Source organism: Rhyacophila brunnea, unplaced genomic scaffold (genome assembly GCF_057557595.1).
Source record: "Rhyacophila brunnea isolate RB1 unplaced genomic scaffold, BYU_Rbru_1.0 scaffold_2, whole genome shotgun sequence".
NCBI classification, from domain to species: domain Eukaryota; kingdom Metazoa; phylum Arthropoda; class Insecta; order Trichoptera; family Rhyacophilidae; genus Rhyacophila; species Rhyacophila brunnea.
The window spans coordinates 1,079,851-1,107,084 of record NW_028232859.1 but is presented as its reverse complement, the minus strand read 5'-3'; the positions used below and the strand labels follow the sequence as shown (position 1 = coordinate 1,107,084).

Sequence of the window (27,234 nt, the reverse complement as noted above, 5' to 3'; positions counted from 1 at the left end):
TTCAGCGTGATGAGAGATCATTGCCATAATCAAAAGCCTGTACGAGAATAGCGAATGCTGTGTCAGAATTGGAGACACTGTCACGGAATGGTTCGGGGTCACGACCGGAGTCAGACAGGGTTGTGTCCTTGCCCCGTTTCTCTTTGACTTCATACTACGGAAGTCAATACCACCCGACCGAGGCATACCTGTTACCCCCACGGTGAAGCTATGCGACCTGGAATACGCCGATGATGCTGTCATATTCAACAACTCAATCGAGGGCATTCAAGAGACAATCGACAGGTTGCATAACAACTCCTCTCGCGTTGGTTTGAAAATCAACGTCTTGTGTAATAGTACCTGTCCTAATCCAGATTTCCCTCTGATTAGCGATGGACAAAACATCGAGAGTGTCGACAGCTTCAAGTACCTGGGGTTACACATCACGGGAGATGGCATTTTGCAGAAAGAGCTCGCTATCCGAATGGGAATGGCTGGAGCAACATTCAACTTGATGCGAAATGTCGCCTATTCGACGCTTGCATTCTGACGGTGCTGCTTTACGGTAGCGAATCATGGCACCTTACGAAGGCTCAGAGCAACCGTATACTGAGCTTCGAAAACAGATGTTTGCGACGAATACTGGGTGTGCGGTGGTATGACTTTAGGAGCAACGAGGAGATAAGAGAACGCACCAAGCAGGATAAATATAACAAAAAAAAATAGTCAAACACAATTAAATTTTCATTGAACGCCATTTATTCGAGATAAAAACAAATTTCATATAAAAATACGTTATTACATATGTTATTAACACAAATTATGTTATTATTGTATGTTTGACGTAGGTATGTACCTTCCCACATTTATTTTCAAACAGGCGATACCAGTTTCATTATTACAACATTTTCAACGGAAAGTTGATCCTTGAAAATGTTATAACAACGAAACCCGTATCGGTTTATCAGGAAAAATATTATCAAATCATGGAATTGATAACAAAGGTATTGTTGTATTGTAATATGTAATTGAAGACATGAGAATGAGAACAGGACAAAAACCAAAAAGTCTAAAAACGGTTTTTCGCAGTCCAATCTCTTTGGTTTTTCGATAATTTCATATTTAAAAAAAACCCTGTTCAAAACCACTTTAACTATCATGTTACATTCACTTTTTGAATGATAGAATCACACACATTTTTAAAATCAGTTTATAGGCTCTCCTGTAAAATTCACTATTATTTGATCTTTGTCCAGTTCTCATTCTCAGGTCTTCAATTAGGTTTTCACGTTTTGATCATAGTGCTTTGCTTAAGATGTCTGAAATTAAAGAATAAAATATGATGGTTATTGAATTGCAATATAATAATTTGGTATATTTGAAGCGGCTTTTAATAAGAATATTTTGTAACTGAAAATTGATCCATTGAAAATGTTTACAATTCTATTACTATTCATTTAAATATTATAGAATCACAAGAAATGACCATAAAATCAAGAAGTTATAAAAAAATTAATTATAGGTCAACATTATAGGTGCATGTTTTAATAATTCAGAGAGGAAGCAAACAGAGACAACAACAGAAAGTAAATAGTACTATTCATAAAAAGTAAATGAATGAATGAATATATACTTAAATTTTATCGATTTCGTGACAAAAAGTATTTTACAAACAAACGATGTCAACAAGATGAGCAACGTAGGCTGAGATTTTGTATGGGGAGATGCATGAGTATTGCCAGGTCGCCTTGAAGCAGAATGTTCATTTGAGCGAACGATATTGATATTAAAATATGAATTATGCCATTCGGCAGACCCGACAAAAAAGTGAATGTCATTTTTTTTTCCAGATACTTTGTTCATATTAATGTCATTGATTTTAAATCAAAATTGGACAGTAAACAATAATAGTAAGAAAAATATTTATTCAAGCGGCTGACCTGAAGACGAAGCAATTGTGGCAGAACATGTTTTATAATATATTATGTAGTAGAGAATTCATAGAAATGGTTCATTAAGATTGAGAAATATCATTAATCTAAATTATAAGTACCTACCTATTTAAAGATAGCCATTAATTAATAATAAAATTAGTTTAATTTTTAACCATCACAGTTTGGTGGTCCTATAAATATATTATGTAAAGAAATCCTGAAACAGTTCCACGGCTGACCGGATAAGAAAAATATCATGGAAAATGAACTTTCAATATGACTTCTACATTGACGCCAGAGAGAACAAAGGCGATGACCCTCTCTTTAATGTGCACAAAAATAGTATGCCATGGGATGATTAGGATTATCACAATAATTATTTATAGAATCATGTCAGAAGACTTTCCGCCTGAATTGTGCACCGCTTGAACCTCAGGAGACGTGATGTTCCACTCATACCACACTTTCCTCGGTCCTACACAGCGCCAGAAGTTTGCTTCGATCATTTCGCCGGCTTTTAGAGAAATCGGTGACTGTAATATGAGAAATGCAACAATTTTACTAGTGACAATATTAAATTACTGCAATATTCATATCGTTCACTGCACACAAAAAAATACATCATCCATGTTTCCATAATGGAATGCACTTAAAAATATGTGTTACAAAGGGTTCCATGACAAAACAGAACAGTGACAAAACAGAACTGCGATAAATAGAACTATGACCTTTCAGAAAAAATATAACATTTTATATTGAAATTGTCGTATCTCTATTATGTTGATGGATTTTTAATAGCACAGATTTTCAATACACCGTAAAAAAAAAATCAAATTATATAATTTCTGCATTCCTAATCGCTGGAAAGCCTCAATTAAACGGGACTCAACTCAGTGTCGCTGGCAAGCTTAGGTTTAGGTATATGTTGTCTAAATCAATCTGTTCAAAATGATTGGGTGACTAGGTACAACGAAATAATGAGTTTAATAATTCTGTAGAGATAAAAAACGGAAATTTAGCTATTTGAATATGTATTCTATTAGCATCAAATTAATAATATTTATTTATTTGGCCAATGGTAGCCTTTTTTCAGTATTCTTGAATACACTCTCGTATAAAAAGGGATGGATAATTTAATCCTTATCAGGTTTTCCTTTGAATATGGATCAAAAAGATAGTTGTATACAACATAGTTTCAATTACAGTGGAACCTCGATTTACCGTTCTCGCATAAATCGTTTTCCCGCACGGATCGTTCATTTTTGAAAGTCCCGCCAAACATCCATAAGAACAATGTTAAATAATTCCGCATTAACTGTTCCCGGATTTAATGTTTTCCTCGATCTATCGTCTGAATATTATGGTCCCGTCACAAATAAATTATCCCGACTGACCGTTTTTGTTGAATATTTTTTATTTCGCTGTCGTAGAATTGTTTAGGATACATACAGACCTTTCAGTCGCGTCGCTTTGTGTCTTTTTTTTTCTTATCGTAAACCTGGAAGTGTTAATAATAATTGCATGATATATCTTGATGGATATGACAATCTGCAGGCGCCTTTTCGGCGCAGTGAGTATATACACATATTCCTTAAGGATATTATGACAGAACTTGATATATTATAACTGCGTATTTTAATGTTTTCAGGAATCTTTATGAGTCTGACCTCTATTAAATCCAGAGTTTATATTTTTAACTAGCCTATTCATTCCAATTCGGCAAAAAACACATTCGGATACATAAATAACACCGCGCGGTTTCGATGTATGACGTAAGTTCAGCTTTGGCCAGGTTAAAGACTTTTTTAAAAAATGAATGTGTAATGTATGTAGGTAGGTAGAGATTAGACAAAGGTCTAATAAATAAATAAGTTTTTTTAAATTTTTTTATATATCCCGCATTTATCATGTTTTTTAGGGTTCCTTGAAAAACGTAGAATCAGGGTTTCACTGTATACATAGTTTGCAGTTACAAATTATTTCCAAAGCGCCATTGAATAAATGCATTTTATGTATAATCCGTTGCATACCTTGTCTTTTCCCAATTTTAATCATTTAAGTGGTTTTATAGTAAATGGTGCTAACCTACGGTAAATCTAGCAGCTGCATAATTGCCAAAATGTCGGTTTTGTAAAAAATTGTATATATACATAATAAACAGATGATGATCTTCGTCTACTGATGGTCTACACTTAAAAATTGAAAAAAAAATATTTTTTATTTTTATCGGCGTTACGAATGACCTTCTCTTGCAAGCGATTTGACATACAGGATATAATAATACAGGGAACAGATTTATTAAAAATTGTCATTTATATTTTGAAGTATTGGACAAATAAATCATAACTTCTGAATAAGTTCACAAGATTACACTACTTGCTAGAACTGCAAAAAGAACGGCATTTGTCAATAATTTTCAGATATTTTATGCAGTTTTTCAAATCTTTAACGTAATTGGTTTTAAATTTACCACTAAACTTAAAATTCTGAAGAAAAACTGATGAAAGATTTTATTCCTTGAACTTTGAACCTCCCTATCTCGCTTTAAATATTTCTGTTTTCTTTTAAATCATATAAAAGCATCCTTATCATATTTATGTTCAAAAAACCAACTTATTTAAACACATACTTTTTGATTTGAGTTATTAATATTTGATTGTTGAAAGTCAATTTAGTATACAAAAATAAAGTCTATCACAATGGGTTAAAGTAAAATGGCATTCAACCAAGTAAATTAATGCTATCTCAATTTATCAATCAAGCTTAATTTTACAATACATTAAATTTTATTATGGACCTACCTTAATAGGAACGAAGACGGGGAACCAAGATATCATTCCTTCTGAGTGGCTATCGGGGTGTATGCTGACGGTGTGTTCTCCAAACAAATTGCAGGTGAAGTAACCGCTGAACCCGTGAAGGGTGGCACCTCGCTCCACGGGGAACTGGAGGGACTCAAACCGACGCCTGTCCACTGGACCAGGGGGACTAGGATGCTCGAAAGTGAATAGAGGCTGTGAAAGTGTTGAAAAATTATTATTGATCTATTCACTCGTATGGGTATACGAAAAGTATTTATTATTTAAACATTTAGTATTAAGGCCATTGGACCCGTTTTTTCCTGTCTTCTCGGAATCGCGGAAATGATAAGCATGTTTAAAACGAATTGATACACAATAAACTCTTTATTTATTTAAAATCTAATAAATAGTATTCAACTAAAACGTTCTGTGTCATTAAAATTTTTCGAATCGCTTTACTTTTTAAAATAAATGACAATTAGTCAGTCCTGTTTTCGAAATTGGTCAAAACGACTGTCACGCCACAATGAATGTTGAACTTAATAATAGTTTTGCAGGTATATATTGTATCAAAGAAATGGGTAAAACAATACATTTCATTGATTAACCCACGTACTTTTTTTAATTTCGGAAAAATAAAGATTTTAAAGCCATTTTAGTTTGAGTATACATCAGCCAATTTTGAATGATTTTTTCTCACAAAATAATATATACTGCACAATAAAAATATTTTTTTTATTATAATACAACATTCACGTAATACTATAAATAATAATTAACAATGAAAAAATAAATAAAACCCCATACATTTGGTATAATTAGTGACGCTGTATTACTAAAACACGTCGTACATTTTCATGTATTTATCCTGTTTTCAGACGTTTTAGAAATATAATTATTTTGCAAAATTATTAAAAAAAGGCAATTTGATTGATTGATCCATACAGTTTTTTCATTCTTTCGATATTAATATAGTTAGTCGGCGACCAACTGGGACGCAGTGAGGACGTGTTTTTTTTCTTCCAGAATTTAGTTCATCGCGGAATATTATTTTGACAGACGTAATATTTACATAACAACAGTGTTAAACAAAACTTAAGCCAGTCACAGGGTTGCCACATATTTTATAAGGTAGCTTGCGTGAATTTCTTGAAATCAAAAATATGTTTATTAGATTTTTGTGCACGTTAATTCAAAAGATAATTTACTAAACATTCTTTGAAGGTGGCTTCGTATTATACACGGGAAAATCATGAGCGGTACATTAGCCAAACCATGCGCTGGTCGCCGTCGAAGTGGAAAAACATCTCAAATGATTGCCCAACGGTACAATATTATTTTGTATCTTCAGATAATCATGCCTTTCCTTAGCAATTTATTTTATGATAATTATTATTTTTATAACACACCCATGATAGCCACGCGCGTAAGCGTTGGCTTATTGCGTCGTGGGTCCCAGGTTCGAATCCTGGGTCTAACAAGTACACATATTGTTTTTCAATTTGTGTATGAGTCACAAGTATGGATCTAATAGGTTGAGCAAGTGGCTGACATACATTTATCGTAAAAACAAAAATCTGTCAATACAAACCTCCACTCTGTGGAGGCCCATATGATCATATTAGGATCGGATACGGTCGAAAAGAATATTATTTTTTACTATCCTACAATGGAGTAGTTGGCATAGCGCAGTGGGTGTGGGTTCGAATCCCACGTCTGGCAAAATTACATGTTTTTGCAATGCGTGTTTTATCCAGATTAACTACCATTCCTCATAAAAAGTCTGATAGTATAAGCCTCCATATGCTCCGCTGAGGAGATAATGGTATTTAATGTAACATAGTTTGTTGCCACCGGGGCATTTTAAATAATGTAATAATTAACGTGATATTTGCCATTTAAAAATTAATTGCGCATAATGCGCATTCCACTTCCCCGGTGCCAATGAGTTAGTTATCTAGCCGCAAACGCATTATTATTTTATATTATTTAAGTGTTAGAAATCAAACATTTAAAAAAAATCAGTGGACAACCCTCGTCCAATGTTGACATAATGAATTCTATTATTATCGGCCCATATTCATTATTATAGGCCGGCCAGGTGTTATCAATAATTATAATCATACACATTAAATAGTTTCTTAATTTGGATACCTATAAACAATTTTTGGATTGATTTAATTTTTAATACGTGTATTGTTTCAATGATATAAATAACACATATTTCACTTCCCGTTTTTATTTATTATCTATACTTACTATAATTTCGAAAATATATTTGGATGTTTGTATGTTTGTACAGTTGTGTCGGTTTTTGTTTATAAAAATCCACAGGCGCAGTCGGATTTCGACAACATTTGGAGGGTAGACGGCGGCTGACGAGCCGGAGTGCGTGGTGGAGGTCTCGAATTTCAGATTGAACCCGCCTCTTCTTCTTCGTTACATACATATTAATTACATATTAATACTATTTATCACGTTTGTATATTGTGGATTCGATTTTAATTTAGTGTTTTTTGTTTGACCTTTACTCCTATTAGAATTATTTTCATATTGGCATATTGTATTGCAGATATTTTAGATAAATGTATCCACGAAGCGACCCTGTGCGAAGCCGGGTACTTCAGCTAGTGTTATATATTGTTTTATTAATTTTATACTTTCATTTATTTCCGAAATGTGCGTCTATTGGGAAACCGCTTCAAGATTTGGATGGACGCCGCATTGAAAATTTTAATTTATTTTTTAATCGCCTCATTGAAATATCAAGTCATTCAATTTTTTTTTCATGACTATGGCAAATTTATTTATATTTTCCGAAGTTAGAAGAGGATCTGTATCTGAATTTGTTATTAAGTGTAATATGTGTGACTTATCTTTTACTCTCAGTACGGATGAACCTAAAGCGAAGCAAAAAGGGTTAAACGTATAATTTGTAATGAGCTTATGAAAATTATTAAAATTATATTTGTTCACACTTTCGTTTTTTTTTGTATTCATACACACCGAATTTGCCGTAGGAAAATTATATAATACATAAGTATATATATTTCAAATACCTCAGAAACCTACATAAGTATTAGATTTTTTTTTGAAAAATATTTGCACTGAATTTGATCGTACAATATGATAGGTTCAAGAAAATGTATCACTTCACAAATTCAGCATATCAATAATATGACGTTCTTATTTGGAGGTCTACTATTTTTATTCTTATAATTTATTCTACCTACTACCTACAAAAATTTATATAATTTGTTAGGAAAAAAATATTAGTTATTAAATAATACTTTCGAAACCCCTGATTTCGCTCAAACTTCGCTTAGGCGGCAGACAGCAGACAGCAGCATATTGCACGTGTACATTAAAATGTTATAATATAATACTTCTATATACCTATACAATAACATGTTTATTTTGTTCCAATGCTTGTCACTTACGTCAAATTTGATTCTTGCAAATGAACCCATAAGCCTTAATTGTTGAAAGATAAAACCAAACTAATTAGTAGGTACTGCTAAGTTTTCAGTAGAGCGTAAAGAATGAATTTTCAATGTAATCTGAATTTGAAATAATGTGTTGAAGCAAACATGGTAATTTACTTATTATTTTATGTGTGTCTATGCGGCCCGCAAGCCATATTTTTATCTATCTATGAAATAAAATGTTAAAAGATAACAGAATTTATGATTGCATTGTATGGATACAAAATCAATTCAACATAAAAAGTTCATTTATATTGTATGTATAATTATTAATATAAACTAAAATAATTTGTTTATAACAAATTGCATCTGCTGAAAAATCATATTTTATTTGGCAGCCAGTTTTCATATTTAGATTGGTTCTCAGCCAAAAAAATTCCCAGATTTGACATATGCTATTGGAGTGAAAAATGTATGAAGCTTCCACATGGAGGATACACATATCCTATCAGATACACCTGCTGTTTGGCATCTGTAATAATATTAACTTATGACAGTTCGCATAAGATAATAAAAAATAATTACCTTCGGCGGTGCAATGTCATATTTATTCTGGAGATAAACAACCCAGAGTGTCTCGAAACAATGTCCCGGCGGTTTCTGCTTGTCCTCTTTTTCTCCCGCTCTCACGTGGCTCCACAGCCTGGCAGACATGACAGGGCACACGTGAGACGTGTAACTCTCGGGAATGCTTATACCGTCGGGCTTCAGCAGATGCCAAGCACCGTCTAAACATTCCGGAGACAGCTCGTTGTCACCAAAAGAACCTGGAAAGGCATTGTTATTGTTATTGCGCATGCCTCACTTTATCACAAATACTATGTAATAATTACGTGACAGAAACAGATAATGGTAATTATATATTTTTACCTAGCATTTCTGAAACGATGATATCGGCGAGTTGATCAGGTTTAAAGTCTCTCATATCACTGGCCACCACAGTAACGCTGTCTTGCCATATTTCCTCCTTTTGAGCGTAAAGAGCCATCAAAGCTGTGGGATTTTTTTCAACAGCATACACCTGTCAAAATGAGAAGTATTATTTCAAGGCGAATTCTAATTACCATAGTGGTAAAGTTAGCTTTATCTTTGAAAGCTTTGACATGTCCACTCTTTAAATGGAGAATACCTGCCGCTGCCTGCTCCTCTTTTTGTGTCTTCATATATGTCATGTCAGGCTCCCGTTAGCTATATTGTATACACCTGTGGATGGTATACATCGGTAGTCAGGTGGCAGAAGGGCCCATCTGCATTTCTTCCTATTTTAAGGTTTTCTTCCACAAAAGTTTATAAATACGTGAATGTATCTTCAATGTGGCAAAAGTACACATATATTATGTCAGTGCATTACAAACCAAATGCCACAAGTTTCTTGAGCTTGGGCACGCAAGCATGGAATGTGATTCGGATCATGCACGGATAGAAAAGGCAAAACCAACCGAACGAATCACCGAGAACTAGATGTTATTAGGTCAAAAACATACTCAAATATGCCAATTACCTTGGAGAAAAAGTTAAATAACTTCCTCTCGATGGATGTGAAGAAATTTGAAGATTTACAATCATATAATAATTTATTTCATCCGAATATTTAATAGCCTATACCAGTGTTCCGCAACCTTTTTGGTATTATGGACCCCTTATAATGTGTATGAAGTTTCGCAGACCCCCGTGATGAAAATGTGTTGTTAAAACTGGTGAATTTAACCGTTTTCCTCAAATTTAAATTTAAAAAAAAGGGATGTAAACATATAAAATATAAAACATACTTAAAATTTATTAATATAATATAATAAAGAAATGTAAATTATTTGCGCATGATTGTCCAAAAAGCACAGTGCCACATCCACAATACAAGGTGTAATTAAATCTTCTGCAATTAATTGTAAAGACATTCTTAGTCTTTGCTATATGCATGCATTGATAGAAAAAATGATGATTTCACAATTGAGGAATTAGATTCAAGTGGAGTTTGCAATACTTTTTTGTGCATTTAATGCTGTTAATTGTCTTTCAAAATAATCAATCGGTTTGTCTTAAATGGTTGGATGCTTTGCTTTCAAATGACGAATTAATTTTGCATGTATCATTCGCCAAAACTTCACCACAAATTACACATTGGGCTCCTTGAATTTCATCGATTGTAACAAAAGGAATTTGTATTCCATATACATAATTTAAATCATTTAGACACATTTATAATAATTCTAGTCTTATTGGCAACTCTTTTTCACACACGGCTTGATTCTTCCATTGTTTGATAATATTCATTTGAGCTCTCTAGAGTAGAATTGGGATTCATAGAAGACAAAATCACATCAAAACTTGTTTTCTGTTTACTCATTGTTGTGCAATTATTACAAAATATTTTTAAAACAGTTGGAAAATATTATAAAATTTCTAACGCACAGAACGTACAGCTGAATCCGAAACCGAAAATCACGGTAAATATTAAAAATCGAAATTTATAAATTTCTAACTCGAATTTGCCACCTCTACATTATATTATAATATACAACGAGCAATTAAAAATATTTTAATGAAAAATTATATCACCAAACAATAACAAACTAATAACCTTTCATATCTCATGTGTATTATAGAAAAATGTTTAGCTCCGATAACAGTCGAAAAATATAATAAACATATTGGCAAAAATTGTTTTCTTTAGTTCTAAGTAAATAAAAAAATCAGTGTTGCAGACTACCTGTCGCACACTGGGTAACAGAGCAACATGCTTTTTAAACATTTTTTTTTACTTTCCAGTCCCGTCCGTATTGAAATACATACAATGATTTCAATGGTAAAGATCTGTCCTTTGAAAAACATGAGTCAGGCTTCGTAACAATTGTTGCGATATTGTAAGAATGCCTTGTAAAATCAAAAAAATATTTATGTTGATTGCAATTTGCCAACAATTTCTTTGTATATGTATGATTTAACAAATATTTATTTCAACCATTTTTTCATATTTGACTAGGCGACTCGCGGAGTCCCTAGGCAAAGCCAAATTTATATTTCTATGAATCGGAATAAGACACATTTGCAAAAACAAACATTTTGATGGCAAGAATCTGTTTACCTTATAATATCGAATATCTCAATTAAACTGAATATGAAAATTTTTATTCAAAATACATACACCTGACATCTGACAAATGGTCTGAAAATACTCATGACATGAGCTAATGTATTTTTACATCAGAATAGAATTACACTGATCGGTGCAAGAACAATGTATCTTTGAAGAACCGAACTACATACATATTGTAGAGCAGTGGTTCTCATGTGAAATTTAGCTGTGGCCGCACAATTGACACTGACAGTTCTATGGAAACGTCTGGTGGCCACACCAAACTATTGAAAAAATGGATCAATTAAACATTTGAACATTTTAGTATGCAAATGGAAATTCCTCAATACTCTTTTTTTCCAATGCGAGCCAAATGGCTGCTTCTAAGTTTACATTTGTCAACTGGCTTTGATATATGTTTTTTATGAAGTGCATTACATTGAATGATCTTTTACAGTATACAGTAGTAGGAAAAACGATAATAACAAAGCAATTGTTGCCAATTCTTCGAATTGACTTAATTCTCGGTCAACGTATAACTTTGAACAAAATTTTTCAACCGTGGTATTATTAAAATGGTTTTAAAGTACTTGGCCATGACTCATTTCCAATAATGCATATTTAACGTTAGCCCAGTTAATTAAATTAAATACTGAAAATGATGGGTGTGGCAGCACATGAGAACCTCTGTTGTAGAGTTTATTAATGTGGGGAAACAACATCCGATTACCTTTAACTCGATCCCGGTAATCTTGCCAGCGTTGAGTGTGGCTCGAACGAGAGGACCTCTGCCGGCCCCCACCACCATCACAACGGCGACAAACTGACACGTGCACATTCCTTTATCGTCAGGAGACGGGCACACTCCAGATATGACTTGAGGATCTAGAGACTTGGTCCACTCTTTAGCGGCCTCCGCCGGTATACTGATAGAATTTATCCCGCTAGATGTGAGATTTGACGCATGATCGCCGGCGTTGTTCACTTCCCCGATAGATCCTCTGGTCTTATCACCGTTTGCTCTGTGATTTGAATTTATCACAGTAAACGAGTTGATAATGCCTCCTTTGCAAGGGTTAGTGTTTTTCATTCGATGCTGTAACGCGGCGACAATGGCATTCTGATAGTTGATATATTTGATGGGATCCTTTTCGAATACGTTGTAGGTGTGCGAGTCCAGGTTATCAGACAAAGGTTGTAACGGGGTCTGGAGGTAGTCTTCCCAGCTGAAATATTTATCACTGTTTATTAAGTCATCTACTGTCTGCATTCGGTACGGAGGTTCTGCCAAAAGACATATGCTAGAGCAGGGATGGCGAACCTATGGCACGCGAGATGATTTTGCATGGCATGCGAATGTTTCATTTTGAAAAGAAATTACTATTTTATATATTATACTTATTTAAAAAGGTTTTTTACTTACTTACTTATATAGGTATAATATTAAAAAAAAATGACGACATAGCCATGCGTATTTTCTTCGGTTTTTCATATTAAGTTTACCAATCGATGCGCAAATGGAAACGATGAAATTCATGCTTAAATGACAAATGGCACTGTTTAAAAAATAGCACGATAATCATTACGTTTAATGTAAATATAAAATTGCACAGGACGGTCCTTTGGATTGGACAATATTAAAAATAAAAATATTCAATTGACAAACTTTATGAAATTAATCATCAGCAGTCATTCAAATATAATAACTGTTTGTTATTTTGACTCAAACATAATCTCTAAAAATGGAAAACCGTTCATTGATGGAGAATATAATATGAAAGAAGAGTGGTTCAAATGCTTCCCTCTATGAGAAGTTTGAAAACAAGACAAAAATATTCAAAGAATAAAAGATATGCCTTAGGCTAGAAATACGGTGAAAAATAGAATATCAAGAACTCAATTGTAATTTTGCAACTTTTTTAATGTAATTCTTAAAAACTACTTTTTTAGAAAACTGTTTTTTTTCACACGTAAGTCGAAAAATTTTTTTTTTTTTAAATTATGGCACGCGTTCGTAAAAAGGTTCGCCATCCCTGTGCTAGAGCTTCCCACACACATACAGTAGAACTTCGGATATAACAAACAAAATATCCACTTGTAAACAATGTTCTGCACATGATAATCACATCATACCTCTCGCATTCGAATTCAAGTCATAATGCCATCTTGTTCGTAGAATGAACGTAGCACTGACGTTTGCAACGCTGGCTACTAATTCACTCAGCTGCACAGCACTTTAATTTGTTTACTCGAAATGAATAGACGCATTTTATTACTCCATTCAATAAGCTTAAATGATTAGTGAAGGTGATCCTGGATATCACATCATGACTGAAAGTGAAATAACAGATGAAGTTATGGATCTTGGAAAATGAGGATGGAAGTGAAAATAGCTGGAAAGAAGAAATAACACGCCCAAGTGCAGTTATCTGTGATAAAATCGCATCTCGATAATCTAATAACATTTATTGACTATTTGTCATATAATGAAATTAAACTATATTACACCCATTTTCGTAATTTTAAAGAGTTCAAAAGTATAAACAAAACTTGATTCTTTTTTCAAAAATTACCGAAAGCAAGCGCGTCGACATCGAACATTAACGTCACTCCACAATGGGTGCGTCTGGATATATCATCCGAAGACGAATAAATAGGATTTTTATAAAACGAACACCCCCTTACCCGCATTAGTCCAGTATATTGAGGTTCTACTGTATTATTAACGCATTCACGGACACATGTTAGCTAATACATGTTAGTGATATGACACATATTAGAATTTTTATTTTTTTTAATTTTTGATTTAGATATGTGTTGATGGATATCAAACGCCGTAAAGTCCACATATTGAAAAAAATTACTTTTGATATATGTTTAATAGAGTATGCAAATCTGCACATTATGGTATACTGCAAACCCCCAAAAGTCCACTGTTTACGTATGAAATCACGTTTCGAAAGATCAATATTTTTTCAAACCACCTTAAGTCCACAAGCTAAAAGTGAACGATGGCACCTATCATTTTCCTTAATTTCTAAACAATTATAACATAAAATGGATGTAGAAGTGGATTTTGTGGATCCAGACAAAGCCAGAAAGAGGTCGAGCACCGAAGCTAAGAAGAAAAATCCTTGTAGCCATGTGGGTATTAGATTCAATTATCTTACAATATCTCACATGTTACAACCATTTGTATTACAAGATATGATAAAACTGCATTTTTCTCAGTTTGACATTCAGTGGACTTTACGACGTTTGATATGTGTCAACACATATATAGAAATGAGTTAAGTCTTAAGATACGACAGTATCTAATGGAAATATGTTCGCACCGTGACACAAGTAGCAGGAACATATTGTTTTAATCCAAAATACGACTTCTATAAACGTCGTGTCGTATTCCGTTCCACAGTACAGGACGTCAATGGACGTTCTATCATATCACATCTCACAAAATATGTCGTCTATAGACGTCATGTCCGCGAACGCTTCTAGCTTGACCCATTAAATCTTTACGCTGGATTAAATACAACGGAATGGAAAAAAAAACAACATGCATATTTTTCACCTGCCACAGGATGGAACCCACGACCCACAGCTACATAGGCGGCCGCTCTGCCAAATAGGCTACCGTCGGTGTATATGTATTATTATTATGTTCATATTTTAGAAATCTTAAGATGGAAAAATACAAATCTACAGCAACAATATACAAAATTAAAGTTATATTGTATTATAGATAGTAGATAAGCGTGCAGATGAATGAATGATGTTCACCATTAATAAAATTAAATAGAATATTTTCCCCACTAGGGCTAACTTTAATAAAATTTTAACCAACCCTTTGGCAAACTCTATCATAGGATCTCGCGTAGGTGTTCTGCTATTCCAAAGGAACTTGAGGTATTGGAGATAGTGGGTCATCTCATTGTGTCGACACGCTCCTGTGACCACCAGTTGGACGTCTCTGTCCATGAGCCTCATAATGAACTCCTTATGCGCCTTCGGGAGAACTGGATAACTGCAATGACAAATTGACACATGATAAAAAACATCTAATCTTATATATTACCTGCGTAGGTTATTGCAGCTATAGATTTCTCAATCTTCAAATAATAAAGTCATATATTTCTCATTTAACTGTACTTTCCTAAATGTGCAGAAAATGTTAACGCTACGTCCATGCAGTACGGTGCACGCAATGCTGTGCGTGTATGCAGGGAGACATCCACAATAAAACTGCAAGGATCAAACTAGCATGTCCACATTGAGCATAATAGGCATGTGACCGCATCGCATGCATTGTTAGAAACAATACTCGTTTTGAGGTTAACCGATTTTCACTACTTGTCAAATATTTTTTAAATAGCTTTTTTCTTGGATATCGAGCAAATGGCCAGATGCGAAAAAGATTCAAGGGCTGTAATTCTTGCTTGATGTTCGACAGAAATTCCATGGCTCAAGACGCTTTGTCTGAGCGTCTTGTGTCGAGCTGCTCGAGCGCGTGGATGCAACGTGGAGCATGCTTCCAAGTCAACATGTTCGATCAAACAAAACCGTCGAGCAAGAATGTACATGTGTACTTAGCATAAGGATTACATGCTAGAGCAAGGGTAGTCAACCTTTTTATACCTACCGCCCACTTTTGTTTCTTTATTAGTAGTAAAATTTTCTAACCGGTTCCACAGTAATGGTGATTTATAAAGTAGGGAATTAACTCTACTTTATAAAATTTATCGCTAAATTTGGCAAAATAAATCTTTATAAAACAACTAACAGTAGTTAAATCTATCTTTTTATTTATACTTTCCTACATAAAAGCATGGAGTCTGATGAGATTACATTTAATTGTTAATTTTAATTGTCACGGGGAATTTTATGAAAACATAATGAAATTTTTTTAAACCCCCTACCGCCCACCATGAAAGCTTGAACGCCCACTAGTGGGCGGTAGGGACCAGATTGACTACCCCTGTGATAGAGTATACGCTTTATAACTATGCACCCCGGCAGTAGGATGAAAACGATGTAATATATTTTATTCTAAAAATATTTTTTTTACATATATTATTATCTACTCATTTATTTATTACTACATATTATATTAATACAAGTGAATATCATTTGATCTAATTTTATGCGAGGTAATCAGGCAAAGAGGCGTATCAGTGTAGTAAAAAGTGCAAAAAGGTGCAAAGTTATAAAACGTATACTCTAAGAGTAAAAGATGATTTAAGAGCAGTTTTCATATCACTGCAAGCCTTTCTATCAGGATAGAGAACTTATTTAAACATGAAACTGCTCCGTAAGAAAAGTTATAAGCATTTTATTCCTAACAATCACAAACAATGTATATAATGCAGCCAACACTACAACAGATTACAGAGGCATCAATTACAGTAGTAAAACAATCACACAAACACCCAGACTTTTAACTTCAAGGTAGGTATATTAAAACTAAAATTTCAAGAGATCCTAATGCCATAGAGTATTTCTTGTTAATAACTTAATTGAAAATTACAAAAGATGGTCACCAATATTAACGGAATTTGAAATATCAAATTAGTTACCTACATATTGTTACATAATTTTGCTGTGATTAAACAGTAGGTACATCAGTAAAGCGTCATCGAAGAGTAGGCTTCATGATCCTCTCTTTTCTTCCGGTCTATTGAACATCGTAAGTGGTTGGGTGTCTTCTATCCCGAAAGTTATTTAGAAATTTAATTTTGACAATAAACTTGGTCACAATAATTACTATGTAAAAATGTTCACTATCAGAAAATAACGTTTGTATCAAGGCTGTTGAAAAAAGCCTTCGTGTACAGAGATGGGAGCATAACCGTACGAAATGACTATGACCACAAATTTTCATACAAAATCTGAAATAAGAAATGAACATTTGAATAATCGCCACTTACAAGAAAATGAAACTGCCTTCAACGATTTTTTGCAAAATCACAGAAGGCAGATTGGATCAGCACAGAAAGAATTACAGATTATTAATAACTTATTCTCACCCTTTTTTATTGCAAATAAAGACATGAGTGGGGAGAAGGATGCACCGCACGGGTTCACCCAGCCATCTGGTAAGAACTCCTTCCTCGGGTAAATCAGCGCATAGAATGAGGGCTAAGCCGATTCTTCGCTCCCATTCTGTGAGCTTGTGAAAATCGCTCCACCATTGCCAGGTCCCTTCATATAAAGACGAAGTATTTCTTGTGTCCGGCGTTAAGATTGCCACTTTCTCATTTGCCGATTGAAGGCGCTGTCGAGCTACTACTGCAGGATCTTCCATCGGAACTTGAATCCACACATTTATACTGGTAGGGCTACAAAAGTAAAGCGTAGACTATTATTAGGTATATTGCGAATTACAGTTGAAACATGATAACCTTGTTTCATTGCAAAATTGTATACCTCAAAATCTCAAGTTTTCAGGGAAACATAAAAAGTTTTAATTTTTTTTTATTGAAATAAAACAAAAATAAATATCATTACATAATATTTTTTCAGTTTTTATCATTTGGGAAGAAACAAATTTGTTTTTCCTTGCATATATATGTCAGTTATACATTTTTTCTGCTGATGTTCAGTTTTGCAGCAACTTTTATAAACAATTTCTAAATAAACAAAATTAGTGAGAATACATCTCGCTATCTAACAATAAACCATTGAGAACTGACTGTTATTGAACATTTTTTATATTAATTTATATGACATATAGAAATATTGAACTTATAGGTATACAAAAAAAGTAAATAACTGACTTAAATTCTTGCAGGTGTTTAAACTTCTTTGGTTTAATTTTTATTTTGTACAACTGGCTTGGCACATCATAACATGTTTCCACTGATTTATTAGAAATTCATTGCCAATCATTGCTAACTGTAATTTATCTTATAAAAATTTTTGTTTGCAACTGTTGGATCTCCTCTTCATTGCCTAGGTCTGATTGATTTATATAAATCAATCATATCAAAATCAAGGAAATAATCAAATGTCAAATAGTTGAGAACAAAAGGTTTTGAATGAGTTTCTCCTTAAAACTTCCTTTTCCAGGCAATGGTCTACTTCCATCTGCGTTAATAGTTATGTAGTATTTCTATTGAATGTATCTGATTTAATTTTGCAAGTGCATTTGCAATTGTGACATTTTTATTTTGGTAACCACGCTAATCTGTATATAATAATATAATGGTCTTGGTGTCTATATATTGTATATTCTTCTAAATAATTTGTTATGAACTTAAGGTGATGCCTTTACTGAGCCTTTTTTAAAGAGGCACTTAGCGGAAAAATACGAAGCTTGCAATTTGAGACATTATTAATAAATAATAATATTAATAAATAATTAATAAATATGTATCTGGAAACATTAAAAAAATATATTTTTTATTTAAAGTCAAAGATAAACCTATAATTTAGGAAAAATGTTATAAAATATGAATTTGGTGCAGGTTCAGACATTATTATTACATATTATTTTAGTCATATTTATTATTAAATTTAGTTTATTAAGTTTTCCATTTTTTGTTGTCGAGAGTTTTATAAAAATATAAATGTGTATAACTTGAAATCCTTTTTATTTATATCAAATCATATTTAGGTATAGTCCCAATCATTGGCGGCTTAATCCGGAAAAACCTAGCAGGTCAATTTTGAATATATTATTTTAATTTGCCTTTTCGTTGTATACTGAAAAGACGTATTGCAAATTGACTTTTTATACATTATAGAATAAGTGCTAGAAATTGTTATAGGTCGGTACCTACTAACCCTTCAAAAAATGTCCGTTTTTCATAACGCCAACCCATCGTTAACCGAAATTGCACACAACGCGTTATAATTTTTTGTAAATCAGGTCCACTTTTCATTCTTTGCTTTTTGAAAAATCATCAATCACACGATTATAAAAATTGTCTATTTTTCCCACATATTTTTTTTCAATACTGAGCATTGCAAGAGCGGTCAGTCTATCCTGGCCCTATTGCGTAGAAAGGTTTTTATTCTTTTGAGAGTGGAAAAACATCTTTCACTTTCAACTGTTGTCATTGGTATGACGCAAATAAATTGGAGAACTTTGATCGACTCGGAAAATGTTTCGTTGAAATTATTGCTGAGTAAAAAATGTAGAAGAGAAACTGCACTAATAGCGCCATGCAAATCATCTCGTTGATAAAACACCAATAATTCATTTTTTAACTTGATTATGTTTATTTCTTCTAACAGTTTTACCAAATTTACTTGACGTGTGGGAAAATTATTTTTAAAATCAGTGTAATTTTCTTTATTGAACAAATCGGATATAATGAGATGATCGTTGGATGCAAATCGTGCTTCCATTTCCATTATAATTGTATCACAGACTTCAATTGCTACTGCGTGCGTACTAACTGCTTCACAAAAATGTTATAAATCACCAAAAACTCCTTATATATTATTAAAATAACCAAAGGCATTCGTCAAAACCTGTCAACGAATCCGAACCGCATACACAGTTGCGTCTTGAGACCAATTATCTAGTCAGTATTATCATTCTGTTTCATTTAATTAGGTGAAAAAATCTTTTGTCTCACACTCGGGCATTGCCGATACTGCAGTAATTCACGCACCGTTACAAGCTTCGATCTCGTATTTTGTGTTATATCGATCTCTGTCTTATGTATGAGAAACGAGAGAGAAAATTTTATAAAAATATTCAATTTGGGTCAATTTTCAGACTGCCGGCGAACACAATATTTTTGTTCGGGGAATTATCGCCCAAACAAAAAAAGCCCAATAGACTGGGTTGACACAATATCGCGCGCCCTATAATTTCAAATCCACCGATTATTATTAATATTATTATATATGACATTGCACATATTATTAATATTATTATGTCGATTGTAATGCCGGGTCCACACCGAAAACAAGTCGCGCGACAACTCGTTAAATTTTAAGATAAGCATGATAATTATCGTAAAATTTCTTAAGCAATTATGATAATTATCGTAAAATTTAACGAGTTGTCGCGCGACTTGTTGCCGGTGTGGCCGCACTTTTAGGTATTTATTTTGGCAGGTCAATGACCGAATGACCTATAGAGGGAGCCGCCAGTGGTCCCAATATTGAGCATGATTTGATATAAATAAAAAGAATTTCAAGTTACTTATCGTCGTGGTAAATGCAATAGGTCGTATGTCAAAGATACCAAACTTTTCAGGAGAGACAAAAAACTATCCCATCTTAACCCCAATGCACCGATTTTTTTCACAAATTTATTTACTTAGTAGAATTTGTTCCCTGTTAAGACTGTTATCATCATTTTGATGTAAGATGAATAATAAGAAAGTTAGGTTGACATACAACTATTTGATCGTCAATGTTGGCCACTTTTGTTGACATAAGTCCAATTTTTATGCAAACATACTTAAATTGAAAACACTAAAATTAGGTATTTATAATGAAACAAAATATAATATTATATTAATATAGACATATTATTATACACTTGTACATAAACGTTTAAAAAGTAAGCTTAAACTAATGAAAAAGTTTTTTTTTATTATAAATCTCTGTTTAATTAGGCACTTGTATAAAAACGATTTCAATGTTTAAAAGAAAAGATTAAAAGTTAATATTCAAAATAACACACAATAATTTTTAAAAAGATTTATTTAAAAATATCATAGTTTAATTATGTATTTGCATAAAACAGAGCAGGTAAATACCTACTTAAAAGAAAAAAGAACAGTTTTAAAAGAATACTTTTTTTTAGAAAAGTAATTTTTTTATTTAAACGGTAGGTAGTATTATTTTGTTTTCTTCCAAAAATTTGTGAATAGCAAGCTGCGTTGTTCATCACTGATTGTATCGCACTTAAAGGCTATTTTTGGCCCACCCTTTTGAGCATGTCACTATGCCCACCACAACGTGGACCTATGGTCATAGAATCTTTTTTAGACGTCTGTCTATACTTGCCGCCCTTGCCGGACTCTTCATGCTTCTCAAAACCCGCATAAGACTTGCCTAGCAATCGCAGTTGAGCTGATTGAGTTGAGTTGAGCAGTTGAGATGTATCTATAGTCTAAGCAGTTGAGAGTTTTTTTTGCCTCTTCCACTCTTTACAATTATTGCTTTGCCCTTTTCGTTTTCTTTGATTGACTTGCTCAGTAGGTTCGTCACCATGGGTGTCAGACTGCATAGCAAACTCCTCTAAGTCTTCTGATGAGCTTGATTGATTTGATTCAGGTTGATACAGAGCTTCAGAGTCACTACTGATATCAGATAGTAAATGTTCAGGGCCACTTAGATGTTCAGTCATCGTCATATCACAATCTATATTTTATCTCAAGGATGATTGTGTTGATACAATGTTCTCTGCTATCTTTATGTCCGAAGGTTGCCTCAGCAATGATTCTGCTTGTTCTAAAATTGGAGTTTTGATAGTCAAAGTATTATTAACCTCAGCGAAATCGAGTTCTATTTCTGAACCAATATTTTGAAAAGTGATTTCAAATGGATGCTCTAAGACTAAGATTTCGAGTTCCGCTGCATTCCCAGGTTCAACTTGTAACGCCATATAGTCAGTGGTTCTTACGACTTCACAGGTTATTTGAGGTCCTGAAGAAAATAATCATTTTTAAATTTGATAATCGTTAATGCATCTCAGCAAAATATCATCTCCACTCCACATTTGTGGCGACATAATCTTATTTATTCTTACCATTAGTATCCGGTGAAGTAATGTTGCTGACTGCTAAAGATACCAAGTACCGCCCACACCTTCCATTAATCATTTTAATAGCTTTTTACTAAATAATTTTTAACTAAATAAACAGTGTCTTATTAAAACTGTCAATCGTGATTGGTGAACAAATAATTACTTTGACAATAAATAAATGAGACAAAAAGTCATCATCATCAGGGGCACGACAACCCGGTGTGGGTCTTGGCCTCCTCCAACAGCTCCCTCCACCTGTCCCTATCCAGTGTGGCCGCTTTCCAATTTGGTACCCCTAGAACACGGCAGTCATTGGCAGCTCCATCCAACCAGCGAATCTTTGGCCTGCCTCTTCTTCTACGCCCGATTGGATTGCCGGACATCATACGTACGTACATTCATACGGTGCACATGACCTAGCCATCGCAGTCCCCCAATCTTAATTGATTGAACTGCGCTGCAATCTTCGTATAGCCCCTAGAGCTCAGCAATATATCTTCTTCTCCAATTGGTGCTGTCCCTGATCGGTCCATATATACGTCGGAGAATTTTTCTTTAGTTTGAGACAAAAAGTAATGTTAGATTATCTGTAGAAAGAATCTTGAAAATTTTACTAAATCTGACAACAATAATGTAATTATAAAGTAGATTTTAAAAAACAGTGATTGGTAAATTACTTACATCGTATTATTTGACGAATTCTTTAGTATAAAGTCAAGAACGAGGAATAAAAATAAACAAAAACATTACTATCATTATGATGAGCTCTGACATACGACTGTTTGGCGTGACCAATATCAATGACGTGTCGGTTCGTCTTTTTGCAAGTGTTGGGATAGTCGACTTCTTATTGGTCTAACGACATAAGACCTATTGGAGATGGTGTAGATGACTGGGCTGGTCACTATGGTGCAATAAAACAAAATTGAAATTTTTTTGACATACGACCTATTGCATTTACCACGACGTTATACACATTTATATTTAAGAGCAAGTGGCTGACATCCATTTCTCATAAAAAATAAAATCTGTTAATACAAACCTCTACTCTGTGGAGGTCCATATGATCCTACTAGGATCGGACATGGTCGGAAAAAAAATATATATATTTTTGTAAAAATCGATGTTTTTTAAAATGAATATAAAAAATATAAAAACTATGAATTAGTCAAAAATCTCGACAACAAAAAATGGAAAACTTAATAAACCAAATTTAATAATAAATATGACTATAAAATAATATGTAATAATAACGTCGGAACCTGCACCAAATTCACATTTTATAACATTTTTCTTAAATTGTAGGTTTAACTTTGACTTAAAATAAAGAATATTTTTCTTTTTAATGTTTTCAGATACATATTTATTAATTAATACAGTTGAAATTGTAAATTATCAAAAAAAATTCTCAAATTGCAAGCTTCGTAGTTTTCCGCTAGGTGCCTCTTTAAAAAAGGCTTCACCTTAAATGGTATGGAAGCAAAAATGTCAGCAGTTAATCCTCCCTCACATTCATTCCATGAATAAAAAAAGCAATCTTTTGCAATCATATTATAAATTGTGTAATTATGCGCACATAGTTTAGTTTTATAATATAACGCACTCGCTTTCAAGTTTGGCGATAATTTAACAGCCTGCATTTCGATTGTGAAGAGGCCTACAGATTGGGAATTTTGTGTACGGATTCTATCATTACCCTTGCTTTCTCTGGCTTGTTCTTTATTTTTAATGTGCTGTGAATATATTTCCTCGGTTAGGTGTTTTATTTAAACCCACAGCAAACATCACACTGATCCTTTTTCGGCTGATAAAGATCAATATTTTTGTTATCGATTTCCTTATAAAATGAAGATTTCTTTACTGCGATAATTTTTAGCTCTTGACATTTTATAAATGTGTAAAACACTGAAAAGTTGGCTCCAAGTACAAAATGCTGGTGCTTTGCTCGGCAGTAATGTGAGGGTAACTTGGGTAAATCATCACGACACTTCTGCATCTCCGTTTATATAATAGTGAACTCTATTCTATACCACCCTCAGATAAGGTTTTTTGTTTGAATTATCCATGACAAAAACCAACACTCCAAATTTTAATACCTGACAACAATAATTAAAATTATTAAAATAAGTGTGGTTTTAACGCAATCTCATAAACAATAGATGAACATAAAAATACATAAAAGTAGGAAAATTTATTCATATTTACCTTTCAAAAAAATAATATCCTGAGAACAACACGCAGTTCACTGTTAGATCAGATTTGTATGGCACTTGACTCAGTTGCTTAAGCCGCGTTGACACGGTCCAAGTACGATCCAAGTAGACTTGGATAGGGATAATTAGTATGAAGATGTCTCATCCAAGTGACAGCTCCATACTATTTATTCCTATCCAAGTTAACTTGGATGAGTAGGACGCGGTCCAAGTAGCTTGGATAGGAATAATTAGTATGAAGATATCTCATCCAAGTGACAGCTTCATACTATTTATTCCTATCCAAGTTAACTTGGATGAGTAGGACGCGGTCCAAGTAGCTTGGATAGGAATAATTAGTATGAAGATATCTCATCCAAGTGACAGCTTCATACTATTTATTCCTATCCAAGTTAACTTGGATGAGTAGGACGCGGTCCAAGTAGCTTGGATAGGAATAATTAGTATGATGATGTCTCATACGAGTGCACTTGGATAGGAATAAATAGTATGAAGCTGTCACTTGGATGGCAATCGATCCAAGTGTACTTGGATGGTACTTGGACCGTGTCAACGCGGCTTAATCCCATTTGCATCAACATGCAGATTTTCATAATTTCAACAAAAAGACAATTTTTGTCAGTTGTGTTATTTTGCATGCATGTATGAAAGGCCTATTTTTACAGTTTTCATTATACAAAAATATCAAAAACGCATATTTTGCAGATATACAATTTTTCAACGGAAGCAACGAGAGACTTTAGAACAATCAATATAAAGGGTTATCAAATACATAAGTGATATATATTTTAAATTTAACTCTCAATAAGTTGATTGTGTTACGAGTTGCACCATCTTATTGGAGCCACATATCATCCAGATCAACATTATCTAATTCATGCCAGAAAAATGGTCCAATTACACCTCAGACCATAAACCACACCAAACTGTTAATTTTTGTGGATGTAAAGGTGTTTCAAGTGAAAAAGTTAATGAATTTAATACTTAAATATACTTAATATAACATAATATATACATTTTCTTTCTTATGATCGAGGAAGGAAAATGTTTTAAATTTAGATCAGTAAAAAAGTTTTAATTTTAGTATCAAAAAGTCATGTGGTACCCCAGAATTGCAGACAATAATTGCGTCAACAAGGGTCATGACCCCGGAATCATGTCTTGCCAAATCAACCTAACTTACTGCATATAGAACAGGACGTCCCGGAAAAGTGTCGGTGATAAATCAGGAATAAGTCGATTACTACAAAAGAGTTATGGCTTACATCGCTCTATGACTAAGTTTAATTCATACTTATATAGGCATGCCTAAATTTAATATTGAATTACACAAACTAACCTAGTATTGTACATCGAATTCACAATTCTCGCTAGATTATTGTTGTTGGGACCTTTAAGCCTTAACATCATAGCGGGCAATCCCAGTCCTTTGCAGTAGTTCATCTCTTCTACCATCAAATCCTCATGATGCTGCCGAATACCGGGTACCTTGCAATCCACGTCTAAATAGGGCGATAACTTGCCGACTACCCTGACGTTCCAGTCGGCCGGCTGCAGCAGCATGTCCGTTCTGGTGAAGGCGCATTTCGTCGGCTTTCCGACCACATAATCTCGCCGGTATCGAGGATGCACAATCGGAAAACAAGCAAAGTTGTAACTCGTTTCTGTCGCCGCCGTTAAACTGGCTGACAAGTCACGGACATTAATGAAGTCGATTCCGCACGAGAATTGTTGGGGCGGCATTTTTATATCAGTTTTTCGGTATTAAAGGATACTAAATTTAATTACAAATGTATCAAAATGCTCTTTCAACGATCGCACGTGCGCGCCATTAGCATTTGACGGATGAATGTTGCCATTGCCAAATGCCATAGAATGTTGCAATTTATAAACTTAATAATAAAGTACAGTTTCCAATTTTGGGGATACTGTTTTATTTGTGATACAAGGTAAAATATTTTTTTAATTAATCCAACTCTTTGATTTATACTCACTATAAAAATAATAAATTTGGCTAACTATGCTACAAATTAGTAACGCAATTTTTCCTTTTAATTTATTATGGGCATAACATGGAAAGATCCAAAAGAAATCAATAAGCAGCTGAAGTACCAATGAGCCAATATCACTCGGTGAATGAATAAATGCTGTCATAGAGTGGTATGCCTTTGGGCACTGCATGACCACAAGGACGCCCTTGAACCCGCTGGATAGATAAAATCAAAGTTCGGTGATCTACGTGGCAATGAACAAGTAGGGTCAAGAGTGAAAGAAGCTTCGGGAGGCCTTCGCCCTGTTGATGATGATGAATACAATACTTCTAAAACATTTTCAAAAATTCCTCATAGTACCTACATTTCATCTACTTATGTAGGTAATGTTTCTCTCCTTAAATCAAAGGGTTTGTGATCGTCAAAATTTTTTCACCACATCGATCTATTCTGAGTTTGCAATATAAATTATCCATGCCAAGCCATGGTTCCAAGGGATACTAAAATTTCATAGATGTTTGATATTTTACTTATGGTATTGAGCTCAGCTACTAACCCACCATTGTGCAAATCAAATTTACATGAAACACTTCTGGAATATTGTGTGTTGATTATTTTGCAATTTAAACAAATTATTGATTAAATCATTTTTTGTTACTATTGAAAATGCAATATTAAATTTATGGTATTGCCGCTATTTTATTTGAAGAAAATTTAGATCCAAATAACACAATATCATCAAAAGAAGTAACATTGGGTACATTAATATTATTAGTTTGCACAAAAGTCAACATCCTGACTATATTGTAACTCATCGGGCAATCAGAAGCAGGGTGTGGGTAAAACTGGTGAATTTTCGATCAGTCTTTCCAGTGGATTAATTACTTTAAATTGATCACTTCAAAAAATAACTACAGAAAACTATATGCTAGAAACACATTAGGATCACGACATGTGAGCTCATGGTAAACCAGCGCCACGGGCAAAAAGTGTGCAATGTTATTTTCCACTTGTAGCACATTTTGAGCCGAAAATTAAGTGTCA

At 33.6% G+C, this 27,234-nt stretch overlaps 1 protein-coding gene across 2 annotated transcripts; it reads right to left on the bottom strand.

Moving 5' to 3' along the window:
* Positions 1-726: 726 nt before the first annotated feature.
* csul (protein arginine N-methyltransferase 5) lies at positions 727-26,049 on the bottom strand. Of its 2 annotated transcripts, none has more exons than XM_085946839.1 (8): positions 25,539-26,049; positions 17,299-17,610; positions 15,120-15,299; positions 12,006-12,516; positions 9,073-9,223; positions 8,728-8,969; positions 4,718-4,930; positions 727-2,449 (listed from the first exon to the last, which is right to left on the bottom strand). In XM_085946839.1, exons 1-8 carry the CDS (start codon positions 25,940-25,942, stop codon positions 2,297-2,299), a joined length of 2,166 nt encoding a protein of 721 aa, XP_085802965.1. In that variant the 5' UTR covers positions 25,943-26,049; the 3' UTR covers positions 727-2,296. The 2 variants fall into 2 exon arrangements, with proteins under 2 accessions (XP_085802965.1, XP_085802966.1); XM_085946840.1 differs by having other exon boundaries at positions 12,006-12,501.
* Between the last annotated feature and the right edge of the window lie 1,185 nt (positions 26,050-27,234).

Coding starts and splice junctions, on each gene's coding strand:
- csul (XM_085946839.1), bottom strand. CDS start 25,942: ATGCCGCCCCAACAATTCTCGTGCGGAATCGACTTCATTAATGTCCGT. Junction 8,970..9,072: donor CATCGTTTCAGAAATGCTAG/GTAAAAATATAT, acceptor ATGCCTTTCCAG/GTTCTTTTGGTGACAACGAG. Junction 4,931..8,727: donor ATGACATTGCACCGCCGAAG/GTAATTATTTTT, acceptor ACACTTTCACAG/CCTCTATTCACTTTCGAGCA.